Source organism: Pseudorca crassidens, chromosome 1, assembly GCF_039906515.1.
Source record: "Pseudorca crassidens isolate mPseCra1 chromosome 1, mPseCra1.hap1, whole genome shotgun sequence".
NCBI lineage: Eukaryota > Metazoa > Chordata > Mammalia > Artiodactyla > Delphinidae > Pseudorca > Pseudorca crassidens.
In genome coordinates, this window is record NC_090296.1 from 113,363,389 (window position 1) to 113,388,425 (window position 25,037).

Here is a 25,037-nt window from a genome sequence, read left to right on the forward strand (position 1 = left end):
TATATACATGTATATATATGTATTTCATTTCAAACTGTATGAATATATTTTCTTTCTAAAAATTTTAATTGACAAAAGGGAAATTAACTCTGATTAAAGGGATGATGAAACTATGATGAAACAACAAAACACAGACTTGTTGAGGCTCCTTGGGAAGGCAGTAGGGTACAGGGAGTGGACATGGGCTTTGGGGTCTGATCACGTTGGAGTCCTGGCTGTGTCACTTACAAGCCACATGACCCTGTTGGTCACCTGGGTGGAAACTTTGGTTTCCTGTGCCATGGGGAAGGAACACCCACCTGCTAAACGGGTCATAAAAATGAGAGAGAAGAGTGAACGTATAAAGAGCACCTAGCATGGGCCTGGTGCATAGCAGGTGCTCAATAAATGGTAGCTATTTTTTTCTTTTTTTCTCTTAGGCCACTACAGGTTCATCTGATAATCTAACTACTAGCTATAACATTGTTGCTATGGGAAAATGTGTTTCAAGTTCCAAACACTGGGAATACAGCCCAGTACATTTGGAAGACTGACCAGGAGAGGCTGTAAATCATACTTGGAGTCTCTATTTGATTATTTGCCACAGCAGTAAAAGAAATGGAGGCTCAGGAAGGGAAACAGGCACAAGGGAGTACAGATGCCCACCCTGAGAACAGGAGGCGGAGCCAGGGCCAGCACATGGGCTAGGACACTAGACATAGACTTGGCAGAAGGGTACACATTTCTGCTTCGAGGAGAAATAACCTTCAGAATAGCCTCTTCCCAGCTTGCCTTGAGCCCAGCAGAGAGGGAAAAGTTGTGATAGTCTACCTCCCCTGGAGTTTACTAAAGCAAGTTCCTCTTCCCAACAATACAGGCTCTACTGCCAGAGGGCCCACAGCACAGGCTGCCTGGGGAGGGCAAGAACTCCTGCCCCACAGAGCGTGGGCCACTGGACACTGTGCTCTGGGCTTTACAAAGCTTATTTCTGTTCTGGGTCCTAAGGAGCTTAAGTGCAACTCCAGGGTCTGCAGATAAGTCTCCTGCTCCTGTCCCCAGAGGCCACTCATGCCTCTCTACCTGACCCTCCCCAGGCCTCTCCTTCCTGGACTATGCTCTCTGCACCTCACTTCCCACAACCCTTTTTTTTGCCCTCGAACATTATCTGTCTGATGGCTCTCATGTTCCAATCCTTCTCTTAGCTATCAGGAAATGATCTAGAGTCAGGACCTGGGTTTTAGTCCTGCCACTGCCACTATCTTTGGACAAATCATTTCCCTTCTCTGAGCCTCAGGTCCTCATATGCAAAAGTGAATGAGAGCTGAACTAGATCTTCAAACTTTCCTACAAAGTTAGCTCACACAGCGCTGACTGAGGACTGAAGAGCCCGAGGACTCAGTCCCAAGAGATCCAACACCAGCTCCACAGTTCTCTGCAAGCCTTTTCTTTCATTTTTTAAAAATTCATGTGAATTTTGCCTTCTACCCCATGATACATCTGTGTTATAATATAAATGCAATAGGTTTCCTCCTAAATCTTCAAGTAAATTTGACTCACTTGGAAGTTAAATAATCATGTTTATCCTGAGGGTATGTGATACCACCATATATACTGGGTGCATATCCCAGTGTGTGAGCTGTGGGGCAAGGGGTGCCTCAAGGGTGCCCCCAGGGTAGATGTGCTTGGGGTCTGTGGAATAGTAATCCCTTCTGATGTGTCCCATGTAACTGTCTGCATTTTAATGGAGGATTCTGGAGATAGTATGTTAGCCCAACTAAGTGATTCTAATGGTGGAATTTTAGAATTGGCAGCAGGCTGATAGAGAACAGAGGAATTGGAGCATCCTTGCTATGACTCTCAGTTACTCTATATAGGCAACCTTCCAGTTATTCTAAACTTAAAATAAGACCCACTAAATAGCCCCCAACACCAGGACACTAGCCTTCTTCATGAAATATATTTTCCTCTTGGGTTATTTCCGAACTTCCTAGAATATACCAGAACAGGACTGGCTGCCAGTTAAAATCAAGGAACAAGGGACCTAATGAGGCTCAGCATCAGACCCAGAGACCCAGGGATGAGAAGACAGAAAGAGAGATATACTTACCATAGAACCCAGCAGAAGCTCCCTGCAGTCTGGGACACTGAGCTCTGGCCCAGGGAGGGGCTCTGTGCCTATCACAAAGCCCTTGGGCACCTTGAAGGGGACACCATCCAGGGCATTCATTCTGTCAGAGGAAGATGGTGGAGATGGCTGAGCAGGGCTGGGGCAGGCCTCCTGCTGGCAGGGAGAGAGCGAATTCCTGAGGACCAGGCCCAGGTCTCAAATGGCTCACTGCTCTTCTATGTGGTGACTTCGCGGAGCCCCACAGAGCCAGGAAGGGAAAGGCCCGTGCTGCCTAAGGGAGGAAATGAATAAAACAAGAGCATTCAAACCGACAGCAACTGACTATTTCATGTTTAAGTTTTGCTCTCTAGACCACTTCTTCCCAAAACACGGTTTGCAACACTAGTTCTAAAGCATTTCATCAAGTTTGCACCCAAATGGTTAAGAAAGAAATATCAAACTACACAAACTCTTCCAGAAAAGAAGGAATACATCCTAACTTGTTTTGATTTCATCATCACCTTAATACCAAACCTGGGGGCTTCCCTGGTGGCGCCGTGGTTAAGAATCCGCTTGCCAATGCAGGGGACATGGGTTCAAGCCCTGGTCCAGGAAGATCCCACATGCTGTGGAGCAACTAAGCCCACGCACCACAACTACTGAGCCCGCGAGCCACAACTACTGAGCCCGCCCGCCTAGAGCCCGTGCTCCGCAACAAGAGAAGCCACCGCAATGAGAAGCCCGCACGCCACAGGGAAGAGTAGCCCCTGCTCGCCGCAACTAGAGAAAGCCCGTGTGCAGCAATGAAGACCCAATGCAGCCAAAAAATAATTAATTAATTAATTTTTTTTAATGTTAAAAAAAAAAACCAAACCTGACAAGAAGATTAGAGGCTGATATTTCATGAAAATAAATGCAAAAATCTTATCAAAAATAATTATGGATAGAAAAATACAATACTGCCAGGTTGAGTTTATTTCAGGAATGAGAGACTGGATTAACATTCCAAAATTAATCAATGGGAATAAAGATAAATATCAATAGAATAAAAATGAAAAAGTGTATAATTAGCTATCTCCATAGATGCAGAAAAAGCACTTGATAAAATCAATATCCACTCATGATTTTAAGAAACAATAAACCATTTTTAGCAACTTAAGAATAGAAGAGAATTTCCTTAACCTAACAAAGAAAATCTCTAAAACATTTAAAGCAAACATCCCACTTAATGGTGAAATATTAAAATATACCCCCAAGATTGGAAATGAGACAAAGATGTCCTCATCATCTCTTCTGTTCAACACTGCACTGGAGGTACTAGCCTGTGCAAAAAGAGAGGGAAAAATAAAACAAAAGTATAAGGATTGGAAAGAAACCAACCCACCATTATTTCTAGATGACATATTTATATGTAGAAAATCCAAAAGAATAGTAAGGTAATTTAGCAAGTCTTTGGATACAAGGTCAATATACAAAAATCTATTGTATTTCTACATAAAAAAAACAAACCACATAAATGTTATCTTTTAAAAATTTCGTTAGAGTTTGGGATTGACATATACACACTGCTATATTTAAAACAGATAACCAACAAGGACCTACTGTTTAGCACAGGGAATGCTGCTCAATATTCTGTAATAGTCTAAATGGGAAAACAATTTGAAAAAGAATAGATACATGTATATGTATAACTGAATCACTTTGCTGTTCACCTAAAACTAACACAACATTGTTAATCAACTATGCTCCAACATAAAATAAAATTTTTTAAAATTTTTTCATTAGAGATTGATACCATTTATATTAGCATTAATTACCTAGGACTCAATCTAACACAAGATTTATAAGACTTCTACACAGAAAACTATAAAACATTAGATTAAATGGAGGAACATACCACGTTCATGGCGTCTAAGACTCAATATTGTAAATATATCAATTCTCCCTGAATTGATTTATAGATCCCACGTATCAAAATTCCACCACATTTTTTGGTGTAAATTGGCAAACTAATTCTAAAATTTAAATAAAATGCAAAGGGCCAAGAAAAGCCAAGACAATCATGAAGAAGAAGCAACACAGTTGAAGATTTATACTATCAGATGTCGAGACTTAGTTTAAAGTGAAAGCAATTAATACAGTGTGGTATTGACATAAGAGCTTACAAAGAGACCAATAGAACAGAAAAAAAAAGTCCAGAAACAGATCCACACATATATGGATCCTTGATTTATGACAAAACTGGCCCTGCAAAGCAGTAGGAAAATGAAGGTCTTTTAAATAAATGGTTCTGGACCAACTGGATATTCACCTAGAAAAAAAAAATCTTGACCTCTACCTCATATCATAAACAAAGGTCAATTTCAGATAGACTGTACATCTAAATGTGAAAGGTAAAAAAAGCTTTAAGATAAAATAGGAGAATATATTTATGGCCTTAGAAAAGGCAAACATTTCATAAAAGGTTACAAAAAAGACTAACCATAAAGGAAATACTGATAAATTGAGTTACATTAAAGTTAAGAACTTCCATTCATCACCATACCATTAAGTGAAAAAGCAAATCACAGAGGGGGAAAAGATATTTGTAGCACACATAGCTGACAAAGTACTCATATCCAATATATGCAAAAAACTTCTACAAATCAATAAGAAAAAGATCCCAAAATAGGCAAGAGATTTTAACAGGCACCTCACAAAAGAGAATATCCAAATAGCCAATAAACATGTAAGTTGTTTAACCTCATTAGTCATCAGTGAACTGCAAAATGAAACGATGAGATAACACTACACACACACACACACACACACACACACACACACACACACACACGAAGAGTTAAAATTTTTAAAAGCCTAACAATATCAAGTGTTGATGAGGTTGTGGAATATCTGGGACTCTCATGCACTGTTGGTGAGAAAGTCAATTATTATTAGTCAACAGTATCTACTAAAGCTGAAATCTAAGCATTAAAAATTCGCACATAGCTTCTGAGCCTTTTGGCTAAGATCAAGTGTAGTAGCTGTTAGTTTAATTATATTCACAACAGCCAGGGATTTGCTTTTTTATGTATTTTAGACCACATTAAATATTCTTGCCTTAAAAAACAAAGCAAAACTCATTCACATAATTCAATTTCATGACTGCCTATAATGTACACTTAAATCTAGACTCCTGACCACAGTCTGGCATTTTGCAAATAATCAGGGCTTAGCAGGGAGCCCACACCAGGGAGTGGCTCCCTGGCTCAATACAATGTCATCCCTACCAGGATGGTGCAAAGCCCTGCTGTTCGGGGTCACTGGGGTCATCACCACACCCACATGAGAGCATCATGTGAGGAGGTAGAGTCGATAATCTGAGCGCAGAGAGGTCAAATGAGGCCAGATGGGCAAATCCTTTAATTCCCTCATTTCTACTCTCTGCCCTCTTTTGTCAGTGTCTTACTGTATGTAAGACTCAAAAGGCTTCTCCACCCCATGTTGGGAGATAGTTTCCCATCATATTGGCATTGAGTCTTTATGCTACAGGATCAGACAGCTTTCAGTGCGATCAGTAAGTTATCTGCCCCATCAACCTGTTCCTACAGGGGACCTTTGAGTGTAGGGAGTTGTAGGGGATACATGAAAGTTAGGAAGTTTTGGCATTCTCAGATTTATTGTTCACATTTTCAGCTATCATTAGAATTTTTAGCTATGGGGAAGGACCACAGTTGTGCTGAGTCCCAAGTGTGAACTGCCTGTCCAATGAGCAAGTACAGGGCCAGCCTCCTGCTTCCTTCCCTCTGCCCCAGCACCTGCATCCTAACAGATATTCTCTACTCAGCATTATACTTGCTTCTAGAGTAATTTAAGAGTTTGAGGATTCTGGAAACACCTCTTAATAGCAGCAAGGGCTACAGTGCAAGACGTGATCTAGTTAGAACATATTCTAAAATGACGGTCACATCTGCATCTGCTAAATACAAAATAAGAGGTACAGATCATTAAATGATGATATTCTTCAGAGGGAGGAGAATATTCTAGTCCTTATGGGGGGTTGGGGAAACTTCAGGAAAGATGGGACTTGATCTGGACCCTGGAGGGTGGGAGAACAGCCTGTGAGCAGGGAAAAGGCTGGGTGGAGAGCATAACTCCACGGAGAGAACAGCTTAAGCCAGGGAGCAGAGGCAGGGCAGAGTGAGGGGGAGACAAGCTGCTTGACTCAAGTATATCCTTTGTGCTGAGAAGCTGTCTGCAGTAAGATCGAAGGGGTAGATTGGGGTGGAGCTGGGGAGGGTGCTGAACTTCAGGCTGAGTGCTAATCCCATTCAGTAGGCAGAGAAAGCCCTGAAGGGGTCTGAAGGGATGGGGTGAGGGTGGGACAATGGGGATATTAGGAAAGCCAGTCTATGCATGCTTCAACAAACTGCATAATCCAGGACCTTTCCATCAGCAGTCCATGGGTCTGTGCCCATATGGCCACATCTGAGCCTGGGGCAAGGGGCTGGGTAGGTGGGGATTGTAGTAATTGGTATACATGGAGTCCCCACAATGACACTAGTATTATTTTCTAAAGGTGTCCACTATACTCCCAAAATGACTTCATCCTTGCCCATAGCTTCAATAATCTAATACTCACACATTAAATTCTCCAGTGCTCTTCTAAGATCAAACTCACAACACAACTGCCCTTGAGGCATGTCCTCCAAGATGTCTCAAGGGTGCCTCAGACTCAACTTACCCAAAGTGAACTCTGATCTTCCCCTCCCCTAAACTGCTCCTCCTCCTCCAGTATTCCTTGTCTCAAGGAACGTCTAAGGGGCACACAAGCTTGGGACTCACCCCTGATACTTTCTTCTCCTTCACTGCCACCCATCTCAAATCCCTGCCAGGTTTTCTCTCCTAAATCTCTGGAATCTAGCCATTTCATGCTACCTCCACTGCTACCGTGGAAATCCAAGCCCCCGTTATCTCTCACTCAGACAACTGATGTCCATGTATCCTCTCATGCCTTATGATTCTGTTCCACATACTGGGATGAAAATGATCATTTCAAAACAGCAAACTAAGCCATTTCCACTGTTTAAAAGCCTCCAGTGGTTCCCACCTACTCTCAGAGTAAAAGTAAACTCCTGACAAGGGATTCTAAAGCCTTACAGTGTCTGGCCCCTTCTCCTTCACTTGCTTACTCTAGCCATGATGGCCTTCAACTTGCCTTGGTCTCCTGGCCCCCCAGAGGGCCTTTGTGGATGCTGCTCCAGATACTTGCTATGCTCCTCTTTGTCTCTTCCCACTAGTTAATTCTTCAGAGCTCTGCTGAAACAGCATTTCCTCAAAAAAGCTTTCCCTGACACCCAAACTTGAATCAATCCAACTAGTACGTTGGTTTTCAAGATTTTTTTCTACTGTGCCCCACAGAATGAAATATATTTGACTTTGTGACCTAGCATATACATACATAAACTGAATGAATTCTTACCCTTACTATATGATACACAGATATTTTGTATTATTTCACCTAAAAGCATTACAGAACACTGTTTGAGGGAAAAAAAGGGTGGGAGGCCTAATCAATCTAATGGAACCGTAGCTCTCCTTCAAAGCACTTGGCACATTTTTTATGATTGTTGGATTAATATCTATCTCCCTCAAAACCTGCATTAGGGAGTATTTGGTATTTTGCTCACCATTAGAGCCCTTGTACTTATTAGCAAATTATCTGAGCCTCAACAGGCACTTAAAAAAATTTGAACAGTGAAAAATATAAATTTGTGACTAAGTACTTTTTCTTTGTAGTGCTTATCACAATTATAACTGACTTTAATTATCTGTATAATCATTAAGCTTCTCTACTCTACACTAACTGCAGGAGGGCAGGAATCCTGTCTGTTTGCCCCCTTTTTATGTCTCCAACATTTAACATTGTACCTCGAAAATGGTAAATAGAAATCATTTCCCAAGAACACTGTTCAAATCCTGGTAACCACATTCCAGCAAGAATGAGTTAATGAAGTTGGAAAATGTCTACTGCTCTGCATAGTAATCCACTCTAACACCAATTGCCTCAAAGACTTCAATCTTTGCTTCAGAGACTATGAAAAACCCAGTTTATTCCACAAAGCAAATGGAAACAAATTCTTCATGGATAGCCAGGTGTGGCAAGTCGGGATCTACTGCTGCGTGCACTCAAAAGGAAAAAGTTAATTATGCAGGAACAGCTTATTTGTTATAAGCAATTTTTAAAAAAAACTTAGCTAGAAATGCTTGGAAATGTAATCTCTAGTTCCTAAATTCTACCACAGCTACTACTTCACAGCATTCACATTCCTTCTATATATATTATTCTTATTTGAATGGAACAAGACATATTTTGTACTTACCTTGTAATTCCCAGGATAGCTTCTCTGTAGACAAAACTTGTAGAAGTGAATTGCTACAACAGATGGTATAATCTCAGCTAAGCTTCTTGATACATCCTTGCACGAAAGTCACGTGGACATAGGAACATGAATGGTTTTAAAGTGATTAAGTTGGGTGGCTGTAGCAAATTCTTTGACGTCATAAACTCAGGCACTCCCGTTGAACACTCTTAGTATTTAACATACAACTAATCTCTTTCATTTTCCAATCTTCCCTGTATTTACCTAATTTCTTAAAAATAAACGCTTTTGTTAGTTTCTCACATATCCAGGGTCTCCTGGAAATTTGTCAAGATAAACAAATTTCTTGCATATACGACATGATGAATCAACACATTTCTAGTTAGTCTTTGAAAGAGTTTAATTCTCTATTTTCATTAATTTATGTTCAATACATAGAGAATATAGGTATAGGTCAGGGATAGGAAATGTGCAAGATAAACTTGGAACAGAATACTGGGATTAAGTGGGAACTCAGGAGTGGAGTTAAAAGAGGCTCCCACTGGCCAAAGGTGAGGCAATTAATAAAAAAAGATAAAAACAATGGACTAAAAGACAAATACATTTAGATCTGAGTTCATAATGATACTTAAAAAAAAATTCACTGGTAACTTTTGGAGGATGCTATGGAACTACCTCATTATTTTGAAAACTAGTAAATAAAATCATGTATTTATTTTTTTGCCTTTTCTATACAAATTGTACCCCAGGGTAACCAAATAGTTGATGAGGGGATGTTTCTCCTTTTAGTATATTCCAGCTGATAATTAAAGAAATAAGGGCATAATTAAACGATCACTATTTTGCAAATCCAAATGAGTGTGTCTAGGTCTTGAATGTCAATGGCTGCTAAGATCACAAAATAAGACAACCAATTAGTCCTCCTAAACGGAGTACACACCAGGTCTATGAAATACTCTTGCCAGAAAATCCCAATCTTAATGTCATCAAACCTTTAGATCAGAGTGGTCCAATAGAAACATGTGAACCACATGTGTAATTGTACATGGCAAATCAAACTCAATTTCAGTTCAAACTCAATTTCAAGTCCCCAGTAACCATACATGGCTACCATATTAGACAGTACAGCTCTGTCTAATCATTATATTATAGGAATAGAGGAACATGTAATCACAAGGATGCAGTTAGCAAAATCCAGACTGGGAACTCTTTAGGAAAAAAATGATCTGATTTCTTCAAGTAATAAACTGCAAGGGAGTGAAAGTGCAACAGTACATAGGAAGAAGGAAAGAGAGACCTATGGGTTATCAGAAACTTAAGAGACACATCAACCAACAACAATGCATAGATTGCATCCAGATCTTGATTTGGAACAAAGTGTAAAACACACATTTATGAGATAATTTAAACATTGACTGAATATTTGATGATACTAAGGAGTTATTCATTTCTTTAGGTGCAATAATAGCAGTGGTTAAATTTTTTAAATGTCTTAGAGCTACATAAACACCTATGAAGTAATATGGCATCTGAGATTTGCCTCTAAATAATCCAGTGTGATTGGTAGGGGTACAGATAAAACAAGATTGGTCAAGAGTTGACCATTATTTGAAGTCAGATGATGAAAAAAATTATACCATTCTCTTTACTTTTTAATATTTGAAATTTTCCACAATTAAAAAGACTGTAGGATAAGATTACAATGATACTGTCCATATTCTCAGGAGTACAATTCATTAAAGACACTACTATAAGTCTTTCTTGGGACGTCCCTGGTGGTCCAGTGGGTAAGACTCCAAGCTCCCAGTGCAGGGGGCCCAGGTTCGATCCCTGATCAGGGAACTAGATCCCGCATGCCTGCCACGACTAAGAGTTTGCATGCCGCAACTAAGAAGCCCGCATGCAGCAACTAAAAAGATCCCACGCACCCCAACGAAGATCCTGCATGTTGCAACTAAGACCCCCGGAGCAGCCAAAATAAGTAAATATATATTTTTTAAAAGTCTTTCTTTCTGAACCTATAAAGCAGGGGTCCCCTACACACCCCACATCCCACCTCCCGCCCCCAGGCTGCACAGCAGGAGGTGAGCAGCGAGCGAGTGAGCAAGTGAGCAAAGCTTCATCTGCGGCTCCCCATCGCTCGCATTACAGCCTGAACCATCCCCACCCCCACTCCCCTCCCCAACACTGGTCCCTAGAAAAACTTTCTTCCACGAAACCAGTCCCTGGTGCCAAAAAGGTTGGGGACAGCTGCCTTCAAGTACCAGTGGCTGCTGCCACCACCACTACACAGGGCATAAACTAGGAATAACTTAACAAAAGACCAAACAAATAATAAAAATAATGCTCACTTTATTAAAACTTTGCAGAAGCTGAATGAGAGGGAAGAGGGAATGGTTTTTTCCACCTGAAGTTAAATGCTTTCTTTTCCTTGGGTTCTGCTGCCTGAGTTTTCCTGAGTCCCTGCTCCACACTCCCTAACCCCATCAATACAGGTATCTTAGTGGCAAGGCTGTCTGGACACCAAACATACATTGTACAATTCATCCTTTATTTCTACTCTTCCTGCATCTCATCAGAAAATGGTGGAGATTTATAACAAAAGGGCACACAGGCCTACGGGGTTATGTGAGGCTAATCACATCAGATTCTGAGGTTTATGAGCTTAGAAACACTTTAGAGGAGTGCTGGCCCTCATACCCTGTTAACTCTGTAATGCATAACATATAAACAGTGCAAACGAAACAACAAAAAAGGGACAAATGTGTCAGCATCTTGTATCCAAGAGCTTCCAAGTACATGAAATCACTTCCAAAGTTGAGACGTCCTTTCCTGCTTATCCAGAGTTGGATACCGCCTAAAAAGTTTGGTGCTTGAGATTCACCTTCCGGTAACAAATGCCTAGTTAATAAATTTGAACTTTGCAGTAAATGTCTTTCATCAATGTGAAAGAGTGTGTAGTGATTTGGGAGGCAACAAATTGGGGGCAAAGGCTCAAACTAAAAATGATATTTATTTAGCTTTTTGGAAATATAAATAACACAATAAATGGCAAAAAGGAAAACAAAATAAAACAAAAAACCTGACATGTTATATGACTGATCATCTCCAGGCACAAAAGCATTTATTAATGAGTATAAAAAAATAAATTTTATTATTTTTATCTGCTTTTCCCCCAGCTTAAATTACATGTATATTTTTGGAAGCTTGAGTTCCTAAGAAAATTCCACAATTTCCACTATACCAGCTCCCACAATGTGACTGAGTGAGGTTAATCAAGGTCCCACTCCCATAAGGAAATTAATTTTTATCCTTGCAGATTCTGAACAACCAGACCTCTAGGAACTTAAAAAGCAGGTGCTTTCATTAGGATCCTTCTAATATGGGGAAAATGCAGCCATCATCCATTAAAACACAATCCAGTTTGGGTACAGGTACTCTTCAGGCTTTCCAAGTTCTCCACTTGACTACCAGACAAGGCCACCAGCTTTTCTGGCAGCCGAGCCTCTCCAGCTGCACCAAAAGTGGGATTCACAAAACTGAAGATAAAGCATTTCTGACCTTTCTTCCTGGAAGTTAGGAGGCTCTCTGGGTAAGAAAGGTAAGGAGGTTTTGCATCAAGCTTGCTTTAACAAGGAGTACTGGGGAAGGGACTGCTAAATCTACCCAGTGCACACCTGTGTCGAGGGTATGAGTGTATAGCGTATACTTATCCATCACCACACAAGAAAGATAAAAGTAAACTTATAAATCAATCTGGACCAAGCCCCTCAAAACAGAGGCGAATTTCATGAACCAAGGCCACTGCCTGTCGTAAAAACCTCAGTTCACCTAGGTCCTTTCCTGAGGAACCATATTAATCTCCTGATTCAAGAGGCACCTTGGCCAGGACAGAGGACAGAAGGAAAACGTAACTTCTGGGTAGGACAATGCCACGTGGAGTTTAGAGGTTGTGATTTATACTACAGTACAAGAAGATGGCAGCGTCACTAATACTTAGAGCTGGAAAGAGCCTTGGCTGGACGACACTCCTGGAGCATCTTTACTAATGCAGCTTAATGGCGGTTGCCCAGATGTCGTTGCTGGGGAGCGGGGGAAGAACCCATCCTTGGGGAACGGAGTTGCCTTTGGGATGATCAGATGGCACCAGGTACTGATCCCAATCATGCCTTAATGAGAACATTACAGAACAACTGTTTATTTTTGTTTCATTCCAAGCACTATGTTAGCAACTAAATATTCTATTACAGGACTTTGCTTTCAAATGACCGATATGAGTCCATTAAAGAACTTGATTTCTAGAAATTATGCAAAAGACTATTTCTTAAATGTACATATATGTAAGTGGGAAAAAACGCCAAATAACTTATATTTTATGGATAACCAAATAATGAATATACAGTCGATCCTCATTATTTGCAGATTCTGTATTTGCAAATTTGGCTATTCACTAAAATTGATTTGTAACCCACAAATCATTACTCATGGTGCTTCCCTGGTTACTTGCCAACATGCACAGAGCAGTGAAAAATCTGAGTCACCAAAAGGCATGTTCCCAACTGTGGTGGAACGAGGTGACACTCTGCCTTCTTCTTTTCAGCTCCCCTACTGTCAACAAGTATCTTTTCTGTAGTCTGTTTAGTACCACATTCTTCAAATTTTTGTGCTATTGGCATTTTGCTGTTTAAAATGGCTCCCGAGTACAGTGCTGGAGTGCTATAGCTAGCATTAGAAGGCTGTGATATGCCTCATGGAGAACACACGTATGTTAAATAAGCTACCTTCAGGCATGAGTTATAGTGCCATTAGCTATGAGTTCAATGTTGATGAATCAACAGTATGTATTAAATAAGTTGTCTTTAAAAAGAAAGACAAGGTTAGGTATTGATCAGTTGATGAAAATGTCGTGGCCAAAGGCTCACAGGAGCCTAGCTCTGTATTTCCTTCAGGAGCAGCAGTTCAGTATTCTCTAATTCAGCATTTGCAGTTTTACAGAATATAGCTGCTGTAAATAACGAGAACCCATTGTAATATATTTAAAGGCTAAAACTTGTATGTTAACCAGAAATACACTTTTCCCAGAACAGCGCTAAAGAGTACTGTTGGACCTTGGAAGGATCCTCAGAGAGCACTTAGTTCAGTGGTTTTTCAAATCAGGCTTTGAAGACACTTAGGCCCCAAGTAGATGCTTTGGGGAGTCTAGAAATAACGAAGTGCTTCCAGTCAATAACACATTTAAACTGCCTGTGGAACCCATTCATTCATTGTTATACAAACTGATTTTTCAAAAGATTACATTTGGGAGGGTACGACTGTTCACATTTGAAGGCCACAGTCTAGTCCATCATTTTCACCTTGTAGGTGAGGAAAGTGAGACTCAGAACTGAAAACTTTACCTAGCTCATTAGTAACTGCAGATTAAGGCGAGACTCCTTGTTCCTAGCTCTCTTGGCTTTGACCTGTAAGAACTCACAAGTCAGTGTGGGTCTTTGTTAACAGTCTCCACAGGTGAGTATACAGGGAGGGTTTCTTTTCCTTGGTCTGTTTAGCAGTAGAAGAGAATTAGGAAAAGGAAGTCAATGATTTAAGTCAACATAACAGCTATAGCATGGGATAATACAGAGGGCAAGTCACAACCTGAGTTTCAGTGTCTTCACCTGTTAAAATAGGGACATCTACTTCTCAAGAACCGATGAGGACTAAACAAGACGTGTGTGGCATGCTTCAAACTTGGAAACATTCTATAAACTCATAAGGAACTAAAAAAAAAAAAAAAAGATATAGTAATAGACCTCAACAACATAAGCACTTTGTCGACTGCTTCTTGCTACCTAAGGGAAGGAAAACATGGAGAATGCCCCTCTGACCTTATCTGGATGAGTGCTGGCAGGGAGTGCTCAGCCTGGAGGTAATACTGCCGGAAAGGCTGCAAGAGGTGAGCAAGTGGGAACTCATCTGAAAAAGAAAAGGCACAATACCATGTCATCATGCTTCATATGTACAGCATATTTCTCAAGGCAAAGTGACTTAGTCTATGATTATACAATATGATCAAATGTGTTTCATCTTTATCCTTGATTTCCAGGATATAGTTTAGAATTCAAATCCTAAAGGATCCTTCCAATTTGTCGCCTACCACCTCTTAGCTTAGGTGGAGATCATCCATGAGGAAAAGAGCTGTCAATCTAGTATTTTTCTTTTCTCCACTGGTTACAGAGGAACTTACCTGGATCCCCAAATAACTTGGACTCAATTTCACGCTTCTGTAGTAAAAATTTCTCTTTTTCTTTCCTCTGTTTCTTCTCTAATTCTCTTTTCCTCTCTTCCTCTTGTTCTCCTTCCAACATAACTCTGAGGGCTCTCTCTTCAGCTTCATATAATTCAGAGCGTTTTTTAATGAGTTTTCTCAGTCGCTGAAGGTGATGCTCAAAGGTCTCATCTGCTGAGGCTGGAGGACAGACCCCTGGGCAAAGAGATGCAAATGACATTTTAGATACAACTTTTTCTTATCCCCAAATCCATGTTCTAATGAACAGACTCAAAGTCCTACTAACAGTATGAATTTGGTTAGAGTTTACAAATTCCAACCAGCCTTCAAGTCTCAATTTGATCTTTTTGAGTTTTCAATTAATTTCACCCCTGACTTTCACTAACTCCTCTTTCTGTATCACACTACTTAACCTTTGATTTTGTTTATTTCTTAATGGTTTTGATCCTTCAGTTGGAGAATTCCTCTACTAAAGGGAGGAACTGTCTTTTACTTCTTCACTGTGAAATTCCTACAGCACAGACTCCTAGACCCAACTAAAAAACAAGTTTTCCTCTGACTGAGTCTGAACTTCTGAGAGCGCACACTTGGACAGTGAGGGAGAAATACACTTAACCAACCACAATAACCTCACAGTCTGCTGCTGAGGGCAGGGTGACCAAATGTTTCATTTGTCCAGTTTTAGCACTGAAAACCCAGTGTCCTGGGACAGATGTGATGGTTGGTCACCCTGATTTGGAGGTCTGACTCTTTTTTCCCTCAACCACGGCAGCTAAGTAGTTGCAGAATTCGCTCTCCTATCTTCATCTCCGAGGCTAACATTCCTTCAGATCATTTTGTCATGATTTCTTGGCTTGAACAAGTTTTCATCTACTCATTCCCACCTATGGAAACTCTACAACTCAAATCCATCTCTACTAAGTTGCCAATTATTTTCCAAATACACACAAAATTCTTATGCACTGAGAAATTTAAGCTGTCACTTTGTTGTTTCATAATAATTTCATGGTTTTGTTTCATTTCTTTACCTAGACTAAGGATTGGCAAACCTTTTCCATAAGCGGCCAGACAGTGAATATTTTAGGCTTCTGGGTCATACAATCTCTGCTGCAAGTACTAAAATCTCTCAGTACAGCAAAAATACACAGACACGCCATCAGCCCCAAAGTGCCTCCAGACCCCTGAGAAGGTGTGGCCTGCTCCCATCTCGGTGTGCTGGCCTGCACCACCCGCGCTCATTCCCCTCAGCCTTTCATGGATCCCTCCTGACCACCATTACACTCTCCCTCTGAAACGCCCCCCCCCACCAATCCTCTTCCAGACCACCTGCAACGACATGATCTAGGTTCCCTCCACCTCTACCATTACTTCTCTAGTTCCTGCAGCTCCTAGATACCAATGCTTTCTCCTTTATTCCCCTTTAGCCACCCATACCTTAGGGCCTCGTGCAGTCTTTGGACCTTGGCATGATCAGAAAAAAGTTTCCACCTCTGAAGTCTTAAACCCAATTATTCTCTTCTCTGACTTTCTACCCAAAACTCTGTCAGCTTCACTAAAACCTCCAATCTAATATATCAGATTTCACCAAAACGTGTGGTCGCCCATTAAGCAAAACCCCAATAGACCTGTGCTCTGTGCCCACCTGCCAACTGCAGACTCATTTGGTTATGTGACCTAGTGCCAGTGTATAGTTACATCAGCTCAGCCCATAATGGCACCTCTCTACAGCCATACTCCCATGTGTCTCTGGTTGGCTCTCACTCATTCCTCACAACAATTATTTCAAACATTCACCTCCCTCCTAAAGCCTTACTTCTCTACTCTTAGCAAACCATCTAGCATTTTCCCTAGAGAAAAGAGGCTATCAGCCAGGAAATCCCTTAATTTTTTGCTGCTGACTTTACTCATCTGCATTACTACCCATCCTTGCCCTCTTCGTTTTCATTTCAGTGGAAAATGGGTCCTTCTCCACTTAAGTTAATTCCTCCATCTGGGATCTGAATCTCCCTACTTCCTGCAGGACCTCAAGCCATTAACTATCCCTCCTGCTTCTCTTCACAGGCAAACTTTTAATAAGCTGGACTCACTGTCTGCTTTTCTTATCTCCTCCTCTTTGATCTAGTCTAGTCTGGCCTCTACCCATACCACTCCACTGAAATGCACCCAGCACCAGTCACTAATAACCTGTTGGGTACTAATTCCCATGGATGTTTATTAATCTTTATATTACTTGATAATAATAATAATAAACACTTATACAGCATTTACTACATGCCAGGATTTTTTTTTTTTTTTTTTTTTTGCGGTACGCAGGCATCTCACTGCTGTGGTCTCTCGCGTTGCGGAGCACAGGCTCCGGACACGCAGGCTCAGCGGCCATGGCTCACGGGCCTAGCCGCTCCGCGGCATGTGGGATCTTCCCAGACCGGGGCACGAACCCATGTCCCCTGCATCGGCAGGCAGACTCTCAACCACTGCGCCACCAGGGAAGCCCGCCAGGACTGTCTTAAACACTTTATGCATGTTTACTAATTTAATCATTGCAACACCCCATGGATCGGTACCATCACTATTCTCTTCTTACAGGTGAGGAAAAACCAAGGCACAGAGAAGTTTAAGTAACCTGCCCAATATTATGCAATCTCTCTGAGCATTTGCCACTTTCCAGAAAAAGTAAGGGGTCTACACTTTCCTCCTATCTCTGACCTCTCTTGATCTCTTTTGTGGCCTCCTCCTTACCCATCTTGATTTTGACATTCCCTAGGATTTTGTCTTTGGGCCTCATCTCACACCGCACAATCTCCTCAAGGTCATCCTACTTACAGCAACATGCTGATAAACTCTTATCCAGGATGTACCACAGGCACCACAAACATAACAGGTCCCAAACTGAACTCATCAGCCCCAAGCCTGTTCCCCCTCTTGTTTTCCTGGTCAATTAGAATGGTATCATCACTCATTCAATAGATCAAGCTAGAACTGAAAGTCATTTTTTTCCTTCAGCTCCCACATGCTGAGTTCCCCCAAGTTATTTACTTATATGTGTACACACACACACACTCTACTCACATCTCTTAAATCTGTTTACTTTTCTCCAGCTCACTATCTGACTCTTAGTTCACACTCCCATATTATCCCTGCTCAGACTGCAACAGCCCTATCAGTCTCTCTTTTTTCCTCCCTCCTAGAAGCCCCAAACCTTTCTCTACTCTGCCAGCACTGATCTTTGTCATCTCTGCTTAAAAGCTTCCAATGGTTCCACTCAGCTTTAAGCATAGGTGAGAAGTCTAGCCTAGCAAATAAGACACTTTGAGACGTGGCCCTGCTTACATAACCAGCTTCATTTTCTCAGCACAGTGAGAGAACTTAGAAAGTTGCTCTTTTTCTTTTAAAGTATCCAACAAAACCAGTTACTAGATACTAAATCATTTTACATTCAAGTCAGTTAACTCCAGAGCCTGCTTATTTTAGATTTTAATTTCTCCTAAAATTTCTTCCTTCTTTCAGACCAAAGTGAGGCAGACTAATAGAAATTGTGTTGTACAATAAATTCACTTGGCATAAGTTTACTGAACACTCAGCTCACGGAGGACATGAAGTAGGGGAATATGAAATAGTAGCCCTCAGGTTTTGCATTATTATAATTAAGAGATAGAGGTAGACACAGTAGATGCAACCTCCTTCTGATTCATGAATGCTTTGTGGGGTCATCTGATTCTGAGACCTGAATCTGAATCAGCCAGTCTGGAGGCTGGCATGTAGAAGTTAATCATTTAGCTAGTGAATGAGCCTCACTGAATGCACATGTCCCAGTGACATTTTATTAAGGATCTGAGCTGCAGTTTTCAATTATATTTTAAACCACACAGGGCAGATCATTTGCTATTGTGGTACTTGCTAATTTGTGTACTCTCAAATATCCCTGGTGAATGTCAATGGCCTACAGCCTACTAAATAAGGCAGCATGTTGTTCAAGCCAGGTGCAAATGAGAAGGAGCAGTAGGTCACCTCAGTCCAGATCGGGGAAGGATGGAATTTACTGTATTTACTTTTGAAGGATAATGAGAGCTAAAAATGGCAAAGATGGTACTGAAGGCCCTCCAGACAAACAGACTGGCAAGAGCAAGGATCTAGGCAGGCAGGAAAGCACAACTGGGGAACTTCTAGAAAACCAGTGCTCCCTCTAGAGGCAAGAGGAGACCACTGAGGTTCTCTGGGTCCAAAAGTGACATGCAGGTAAGCCAGGGACACCCATGCAGTCTGCAGGGCACTCCCTGCCCCGTCCAACCATTCACACCTCTACAAATATCAATGTTTCAGGTTTGAAATGTATATGAAGGAGCATGCTAAGTTTTCGACACCTTCTGAAGCACCAAGTAAAGATAGAATAGCTTTCACCTTGGTATATGGGCTTGATCAGCCACGCCAACCTCACTCAGAAAAGTGTGGCCAGGAATGCCTGGGATGGCAATGATGAGTCAAGAGGAAGACAGTGCAGGACTTCCCTGGTGGCACATTGGTTAAGAATCCGCCTGCCAATGCAGGCGCCATGGGTTCGATCCCTGGTCCAGGAAGATCCCACATGCCTCAGAGCAACTAAGACCGTGCGCCACAACTACTGAGCCTGCGAGCCACAACTACTGAGCCCACGTGCCACAATTACTGAAGCCTGTGAGCCTAGAGCCGGTGCTCTACCACAATAGAAGCCACTGCAATGGGAAGTCCATGCACTGCAACAAAGAGTAGCCCCGCTCACCACAACTAGAGAAAGCCCATGTGCAGTAACACAGCCAAAAATAAATAAATTAATTTTTTTATAAAAGTAAAAAAAAGAGGAAGACAGTGCGGTGAGTTCCCACATCCTTTTCAATCTTGGCTACCAGGGATAAATACCTTCTGAGGCTTTCTACTTCCAAAGTTCTGAAGTACTGCTGATAAGCTTAGTTACCCTACTTGGTGAAAATAATGAAGTATCAAGCATTTTTCCTTCAACAATTTTGGGGAGGAGGGGGCTAGGGTAAAGAATGGAAAGAAATGCAAAGCCATGGTTACCTTTCCTTGCTGCAGCCTCTTTCCTGAGTTTCCTCAATTTCTCCAAGGCCCGAAGAATGTCCACCATTCTTTTGGTGTCTGCTTGTTTTTTCCTCACTTCAGATAGGACACCATCAGCAGCAGCTTTAAGTTCCTGCTCCTGGATGAGAAAGAGAGCCCATGAGACTCAGTATGGAACCTTACGAGTAACAACCTTACAGCAGAGAAAATCTGCCTGGCCGTGAGATTTCAGAGGATCAGACAGTCCCAAGGTTAAGAAAGACTCTACTGGATCTACATCCCAATTTCCTGAGCCATGCACAACTCCTCTCTACATTGGTCCAGCCAAGGGATTATCTTCTCTGCAGCTTCCACGTGGGCTCTTGCCTTTGTTTCTTCCTCAGAGTTTCTCAAAGTGTGGTTCAAGGAACATCTGCCTCCAACTTACCTTGTTAACTTGGGGCTCTCTTATTAAAAATGCAGACTCCTGGATCCAAAGATTCAGACTAGCAGGGAAGATAAAGAATGGGGTTGGAAAGGCCTAGGACTCTACAATGTTCTCAGTGATAACCTAAGCACGGTTTGTGCCCCGATGCTCTAAAGTCTCAAGGATCTCTTTGATATGACAGCCTTTTAAACATCTGAAGACTCGATCTTTCTCTTAAGTTGGTTCACATGTAAGCTAAATAACCCTGGTTCCTCAAGTCACTACTCACAGGACTCTGTCTCCAGTACCCTCACAGTGTGTGGTAGGGAGGATCCTTTTGCCTAAAAGCTCTCTTTCCCATCTGTCAAATAAGCACTATAGTTTCACCATTACAGACACACCATGCTGTTTCACTCTTTTGTTTCTGGAACTGCACATGCTGCTTTCACTTAGCTTTGACATTTCCTACAAGACTCAGCTGAGATGTCACCATATCATCTGGGAAGCCTTCCTTGATACCTTCCCCCAGTGGATTAGATATTCCTTCTCTGGGCTTTTATAGCACCTACAGTTGAAATCCTAACACACACCATGCTATACAGACATGATCCCCCATTGTGCTCTAAGCCCCTCAAGGACAAACACTATGTCTTATTCACCCCTACTTCCAGCACTCAGCAGTGGGCCTGCCATAATGGGCCCACATTAAATGTCTGGTGAACTTACTCATATTCCCTTAGGTTAAGGCATTGCCTCCAAGTACTCTCCTTTAAAGCGCTGATATATTCCTGGAGGTGTGAAGACAAAGCTTGCCATCAATATACTTTAGAGGGGAGTTGGATCAGACTCCAGGGCTGTAGCAGACACAAGGAGGACACAAGCCTGTACCCGCTGGTTGTGGAGAGTGGAGGGAGAGGGGAAGTCCCTAGAGGCATTCAAAAGTAATGAGAATGCCTTAACTATTTGACTGATTTCCAGTTTCACCCTGGCCCTCTACTTAAGTTAAAACTTGAGATCAGTAGGCTTTGGAATCGAGCAATCTGGGCTCAAATCAGGAGTGAAACTGCCACAAACCGGTTGTGTGACTGTTGGCAAGTTAACCTCTCTATGCCTCAATTTCCTAATCTGTAAAATTGGAATAATACTGCCTACCTCTCAGACTGTTACAAGGTTTTGAGTAAGTGCTCAAAAATACCATCGTTGAACTTGGGATATTGTTGAACTTGTAAATAAAGGAATCCTGGGAAAATCATCACTAGTGCCCCATCAGCCAATTAGGGTATATGTTCCTTGAGAAAATGCCCCAAGTTCTCTTTTTTTGTATTCTTAAAATCACCTAGAGCAGGACAAGACGCAAGGACCCAGATTCTTGTTCGTCGTGAATGTTACTAAGTGGACAGAACGCTGGAGCAGAAAACAGATCTGTCATCCCTGCAAAACCACTATGCAATCCTATACTTTGTATTTATGGGACTTTGCAGCGCACCTAGAGCATTTGTGTTATTTACTGTACACCATTAACACGCAACCAATACGGAAATATGAGGTCGGAAAGGCAAACTATCTCTTTATTTTACGGATGAGGAAAAAGAGGCTTAGCCCTGAGGAATGACAGTGCAAAGCCTCAAGCCCCATCGGGTGTCAAACACCACTACCCCTGCTCCCGTGTGCATCCGCTGCTCTTACCCGCTTCTTCTCCTCCACCTCCTGCACGCACTTGACCCTCCAGTGGTCAATCTCCTGCTCGCGCTCCGCTGCCCGCGTGGCCTCCGCCTCCAGCTCGGCCTCGCGTTCCCGGGCCCTCTCGCGAAGCCGCAGCCGGCGGCGCCGGACCCTCTCCAGCCTGCGCCGCGCCTCGCCCACATAGGCTGCCTGGGTCAGGAGCTGAAGTCGCTCGGCCAGCTCGGCGCGCAGCGGCTGTGCCTCCGCATGCAGCTGTGCCCAGGCCACGCCGTCAGCCTCGGCCTCGCGCAGCGCATGGCCAAGGTCGCGCAGCCGCCGCACCAGGCGCAGGGACCCGCGCAACCGAGCCCGAACCTCGCCCAGGTTGGGGCCGGCGGGCGCGCGCGGGGTCACCGGGCAGCCGGCCCGCCGCGGGGTTCCGAACACCGCCTCTAGCCACTGCCGGTCGCGCAGGCGCTGCAGGGCCGCGTCCCCAAGCACGTCGGACGGCGGCGGTGCTTCAGGCCAGCGCGGGCTCCAGGGCGGCCCCGGGCCTGGAGGCGGCGGCCGCGGGCGCTCACCGGCGTCGTTCCCTAGGAAGGGCCGGCACTGGGGCGGCGGGGGAGGGAGCGGCGGTGGCGGCACCTGGTAGAAGGAGCCGCCGCCGCCGCCCCCGCCCCCACCCCCGCGGGAGGCTTCCCCGGGGGCCCGGGGCTGCAGAGCCAGCGGGGGCTGGAGAAAGGGGGCGGAGGCCCCCGGAAAGGGACCAGGCCGCTGGGGAAGAGGCGGTGGGAAAGCCGGAGAGGGTAGCGGCGGTGGCGGACAGCCGAAGGGAGCGGGAGCCGGCGGCTGCGGGAGCGGCGGGCCCGGGCGACCCGGGGTGAAGAAGGGAGGCAGAGCCATGGCCACGGAGGGATTCTGAGAAGTGACAGGAATCTGAGTGGTTCCCAGCGAAAGTGTCTTCCGGGAGGAAGTGACGTATACCGCGCGCGACATAAGTGTGACGCACCCGACCCAGGGAGCCCGGCGCATGGATGGGCGTTCATTCAACCCTTCAATTCAAAAATACTGTCCTTACTGAGCATTCTAGGTGAGGAGCTAGCCCCTTTGCAGTGCGACTAACAGATACAGTTCCTCTCCTCGTAGAACTACCTATCTAGTAAAGAAAACACATTAATCAAGTAATCCTGCAATCAAATGCAAAAGGGCAGCGGCGAATGTAAGTACTACCAAAGAGGAAAAAAGGGCAAGAAGAGCTTATAGGAAAATTAAATTTAAAGAGGTTGGGGAAGGTTGTCCTAAGGCTTTGAGACTCCATCTGAGGTCTGAAGGGTAATTATGAGTTAAATCGTAGAAATAGAAGAGAAAGAAGAGAGGGACGCACAGTCCGAATGGGAACAGCATTTACAAAAGCCCCCTAGTAGGCTAGGAGTAGGTCTGGTGCGGGAACTGAAAGAATGCCAGTGTGGATGGAGCACAGAAAGCCTGAAGGGAGCCTGGTGATCCTGGGAGGTGGACAAGATCGTAGCGTCCAGGATCTCATATCTTAAGAACAGTGGGAAACCACTGGAGGGTTTTAAGCAGGAGGGACAGGGAAGGCCATTCACTCCACATGATTAGATTTTAAAAATTAAACTCTGAGATAATTGTAGCTTCATATGCAGTTGTAATAAATAGTACCGCAAAATTCCGGGTACTTTTTACTCAGTTTCTCTTGCAAAACTGTATTACAGTATCACAACCGGGATGTTGACATTGATGGTCAAGATACAGAACATTTCCATACTACCAGGATCCCTCATTTGCCCCTTTATAGCCATACCCACTTCCCTTCCTTAACCTCTGGCAACCACTAATCCTCCATTTCTATAACTGTTGTCCTTTCTAGAATGTTATATAAATGGAATCATACAGTACATAACCTTTTGGGATTTACTCTTCTCACTCAGCCTAATCCTCTAGAGATACATCCAGGTTCTTGCATCAGTGTTCCTTTTTTTTTTTTTTTTTTTTTTGCGGTACGCGGGCCTCTCACTGTTGTGGCCTCTCCCGCTGCGAAGCACAGGCTCCGGACGCGCAGGCTTAGCGGCCATGGCTCACGGGGCAAGCCGCTCCGCGTCATGTGGGATCTTCCCGGACCGGGGCACGAACCCGTGTCCCCTGCATCGGCAGGCAGACTCTTAACCACTGCGCCACCAGGGAAGCCCCCAGTGTTCCTTTTTATTGCAATAAAGGTGTGCAAAAAAAATGTGTGGATAAAACGAAACCACACTTTGTGTAATCATTCACCTGCTGAAGAATATTTGGGTTCTTTCCATTTGGGGGCTATCATGAATAAAGCTACTATAAACATTTGTATACAGGTATTTATGTGAACACAAACCATCATTTCTCTGGAGTAAATGCCCAGGAGTGCAATTGCTAGGTCATACACCAGTTACATGTTTAGTTTTTAAAGAAACTGCCACATTGTTTTCCAAAGTGGCTGTACCATTTTATATTCCCACCAGCGATATATGAATCATCCATTTGGCCTGCACTCTCATCAGCATTTTGTGTATTTACTATTTTTTATTTTAGACAACCTGATAGATATGTGGTGATATTTCATTGTGGTTTTAATTTGCACTTCTTTAATGGCTAATTATGTTGAATATCTTTTCATATGCTTATCTGCCATCTGTATACCCTCTTCACTGAAATGTCTGATCATGTCTTTTGCCCATTTTCTAACTGGATTTTTTGGGTTTTTTACTGCTGAAATTTGAGTTATGTATTCTAGATATTAGTCCTTTGTATGTGGTTTGCAAATATTTTTCCCCCATTTTATAGCTTGTCCTTTCATCCTAACATGTTTGTTTTGTTTTTTCAGAGCAAAAGTTCTTAATTTTGATGAAGTCCAACTTAGCAGTTTTTCCTCTTATGGATCATGATTTTGGAGTCAAGCCTAAGAACTCTTAGCCCTAGATCCTGAAAACTTTTCTCCTGTGCTTTTTCTGAAAGTTTTCTAGGTTTACATTTAAGTCTGTGATCCATTTTGAGTTGATTTCTGTATAAGGTATTGAGACTTAGTTTCAGCCCCCACTCCCACCCCACCCCTTTGGATGTCCAATTGCTCCAGTATCACATGATGAGAGCTTTACTTTTCAAAGCTGTAAAGTGATGGATGATCCCTTGGTTAAGAGTCCAGCTCTGTACCAT

The 25,037-nt window shown here is 43.0% G+C and overlaps 2 protein-coding genes and 1 pseudogene across 3 annotated transcripts in view; 1 reads left to right on the forward strand and 2 right to left on the reverse strand.

The window, feature by feature from the left end:
* Window positions 1-10,634, reverse strand: part of UBAP1L (ubiquitin associated protein 1 like) — a 28,637-nt gene extending 18,003 nt beyond the window's left edge. The window contains exons 1-3 of the mRNA XM_067750489.1: window positions 8,449-10,634; window positions 3,337-3,408; window positions 2,087-2,378 (exon numbers count right to left, since the gene is read on the reverse strand). Of these exons, the coding sequence (XP_067606590.1) occupies window positions 2,087-2,206 (120 nt within the window). The 5' untranslated portion in view covers window positions 2,207-2,378; window positions 3,337-3,408; window positions 8,449-10,634. The remainder of the gene's footprint in view (window positions 1-2,086; window positions 2,379-3,336; window positions 3,409-8,448) is intronic.
* Window positions 5,071-5,172, forward strand: LOC137207449 (U2 spliceosomal RNA; annotated as a pseudogene).
* An 808-nt stretch (window positions 10,635-11,442) lies between the features above and the next one.
* On the reverse strand, window positions 11,443-22,739 carry PDCD7 (programmed cell death 7). 2 transcript variants are annotated; one of them, XM_067750461.1, is made up of 5 exons: window positions 21,861-22,739; window positions 19,769-19,907; window positions 14,675-14,911; window positions 14,316-14,403; window positions 11,443-12,617 (listed from the first exon to the last, which is right to left on the reverse strand). In XM_067750461.1, the coding sequence occupies exons 1-5, from the start codon at window positions 22,737-22,739 to the stop codon at window positions 12,494-12,496; spliced, it is 1,467 nt and encodes a 488-aa protein (XP_067606562.1). In that variant the 3' UTR covers window positions 11,443-12,493. The 2 variants fall into 2 exon arrangements, with proteins under 2 accessions (XP_067606562.1, XP_067606568.1); XM_067750467.1 differs by lacking the exon at window positions 11,443-12,617 and adding an exon at window positions 12,625-13,647.
* Window positions 22,740-25,037: the final 2,298 nt, after the last annotated feature.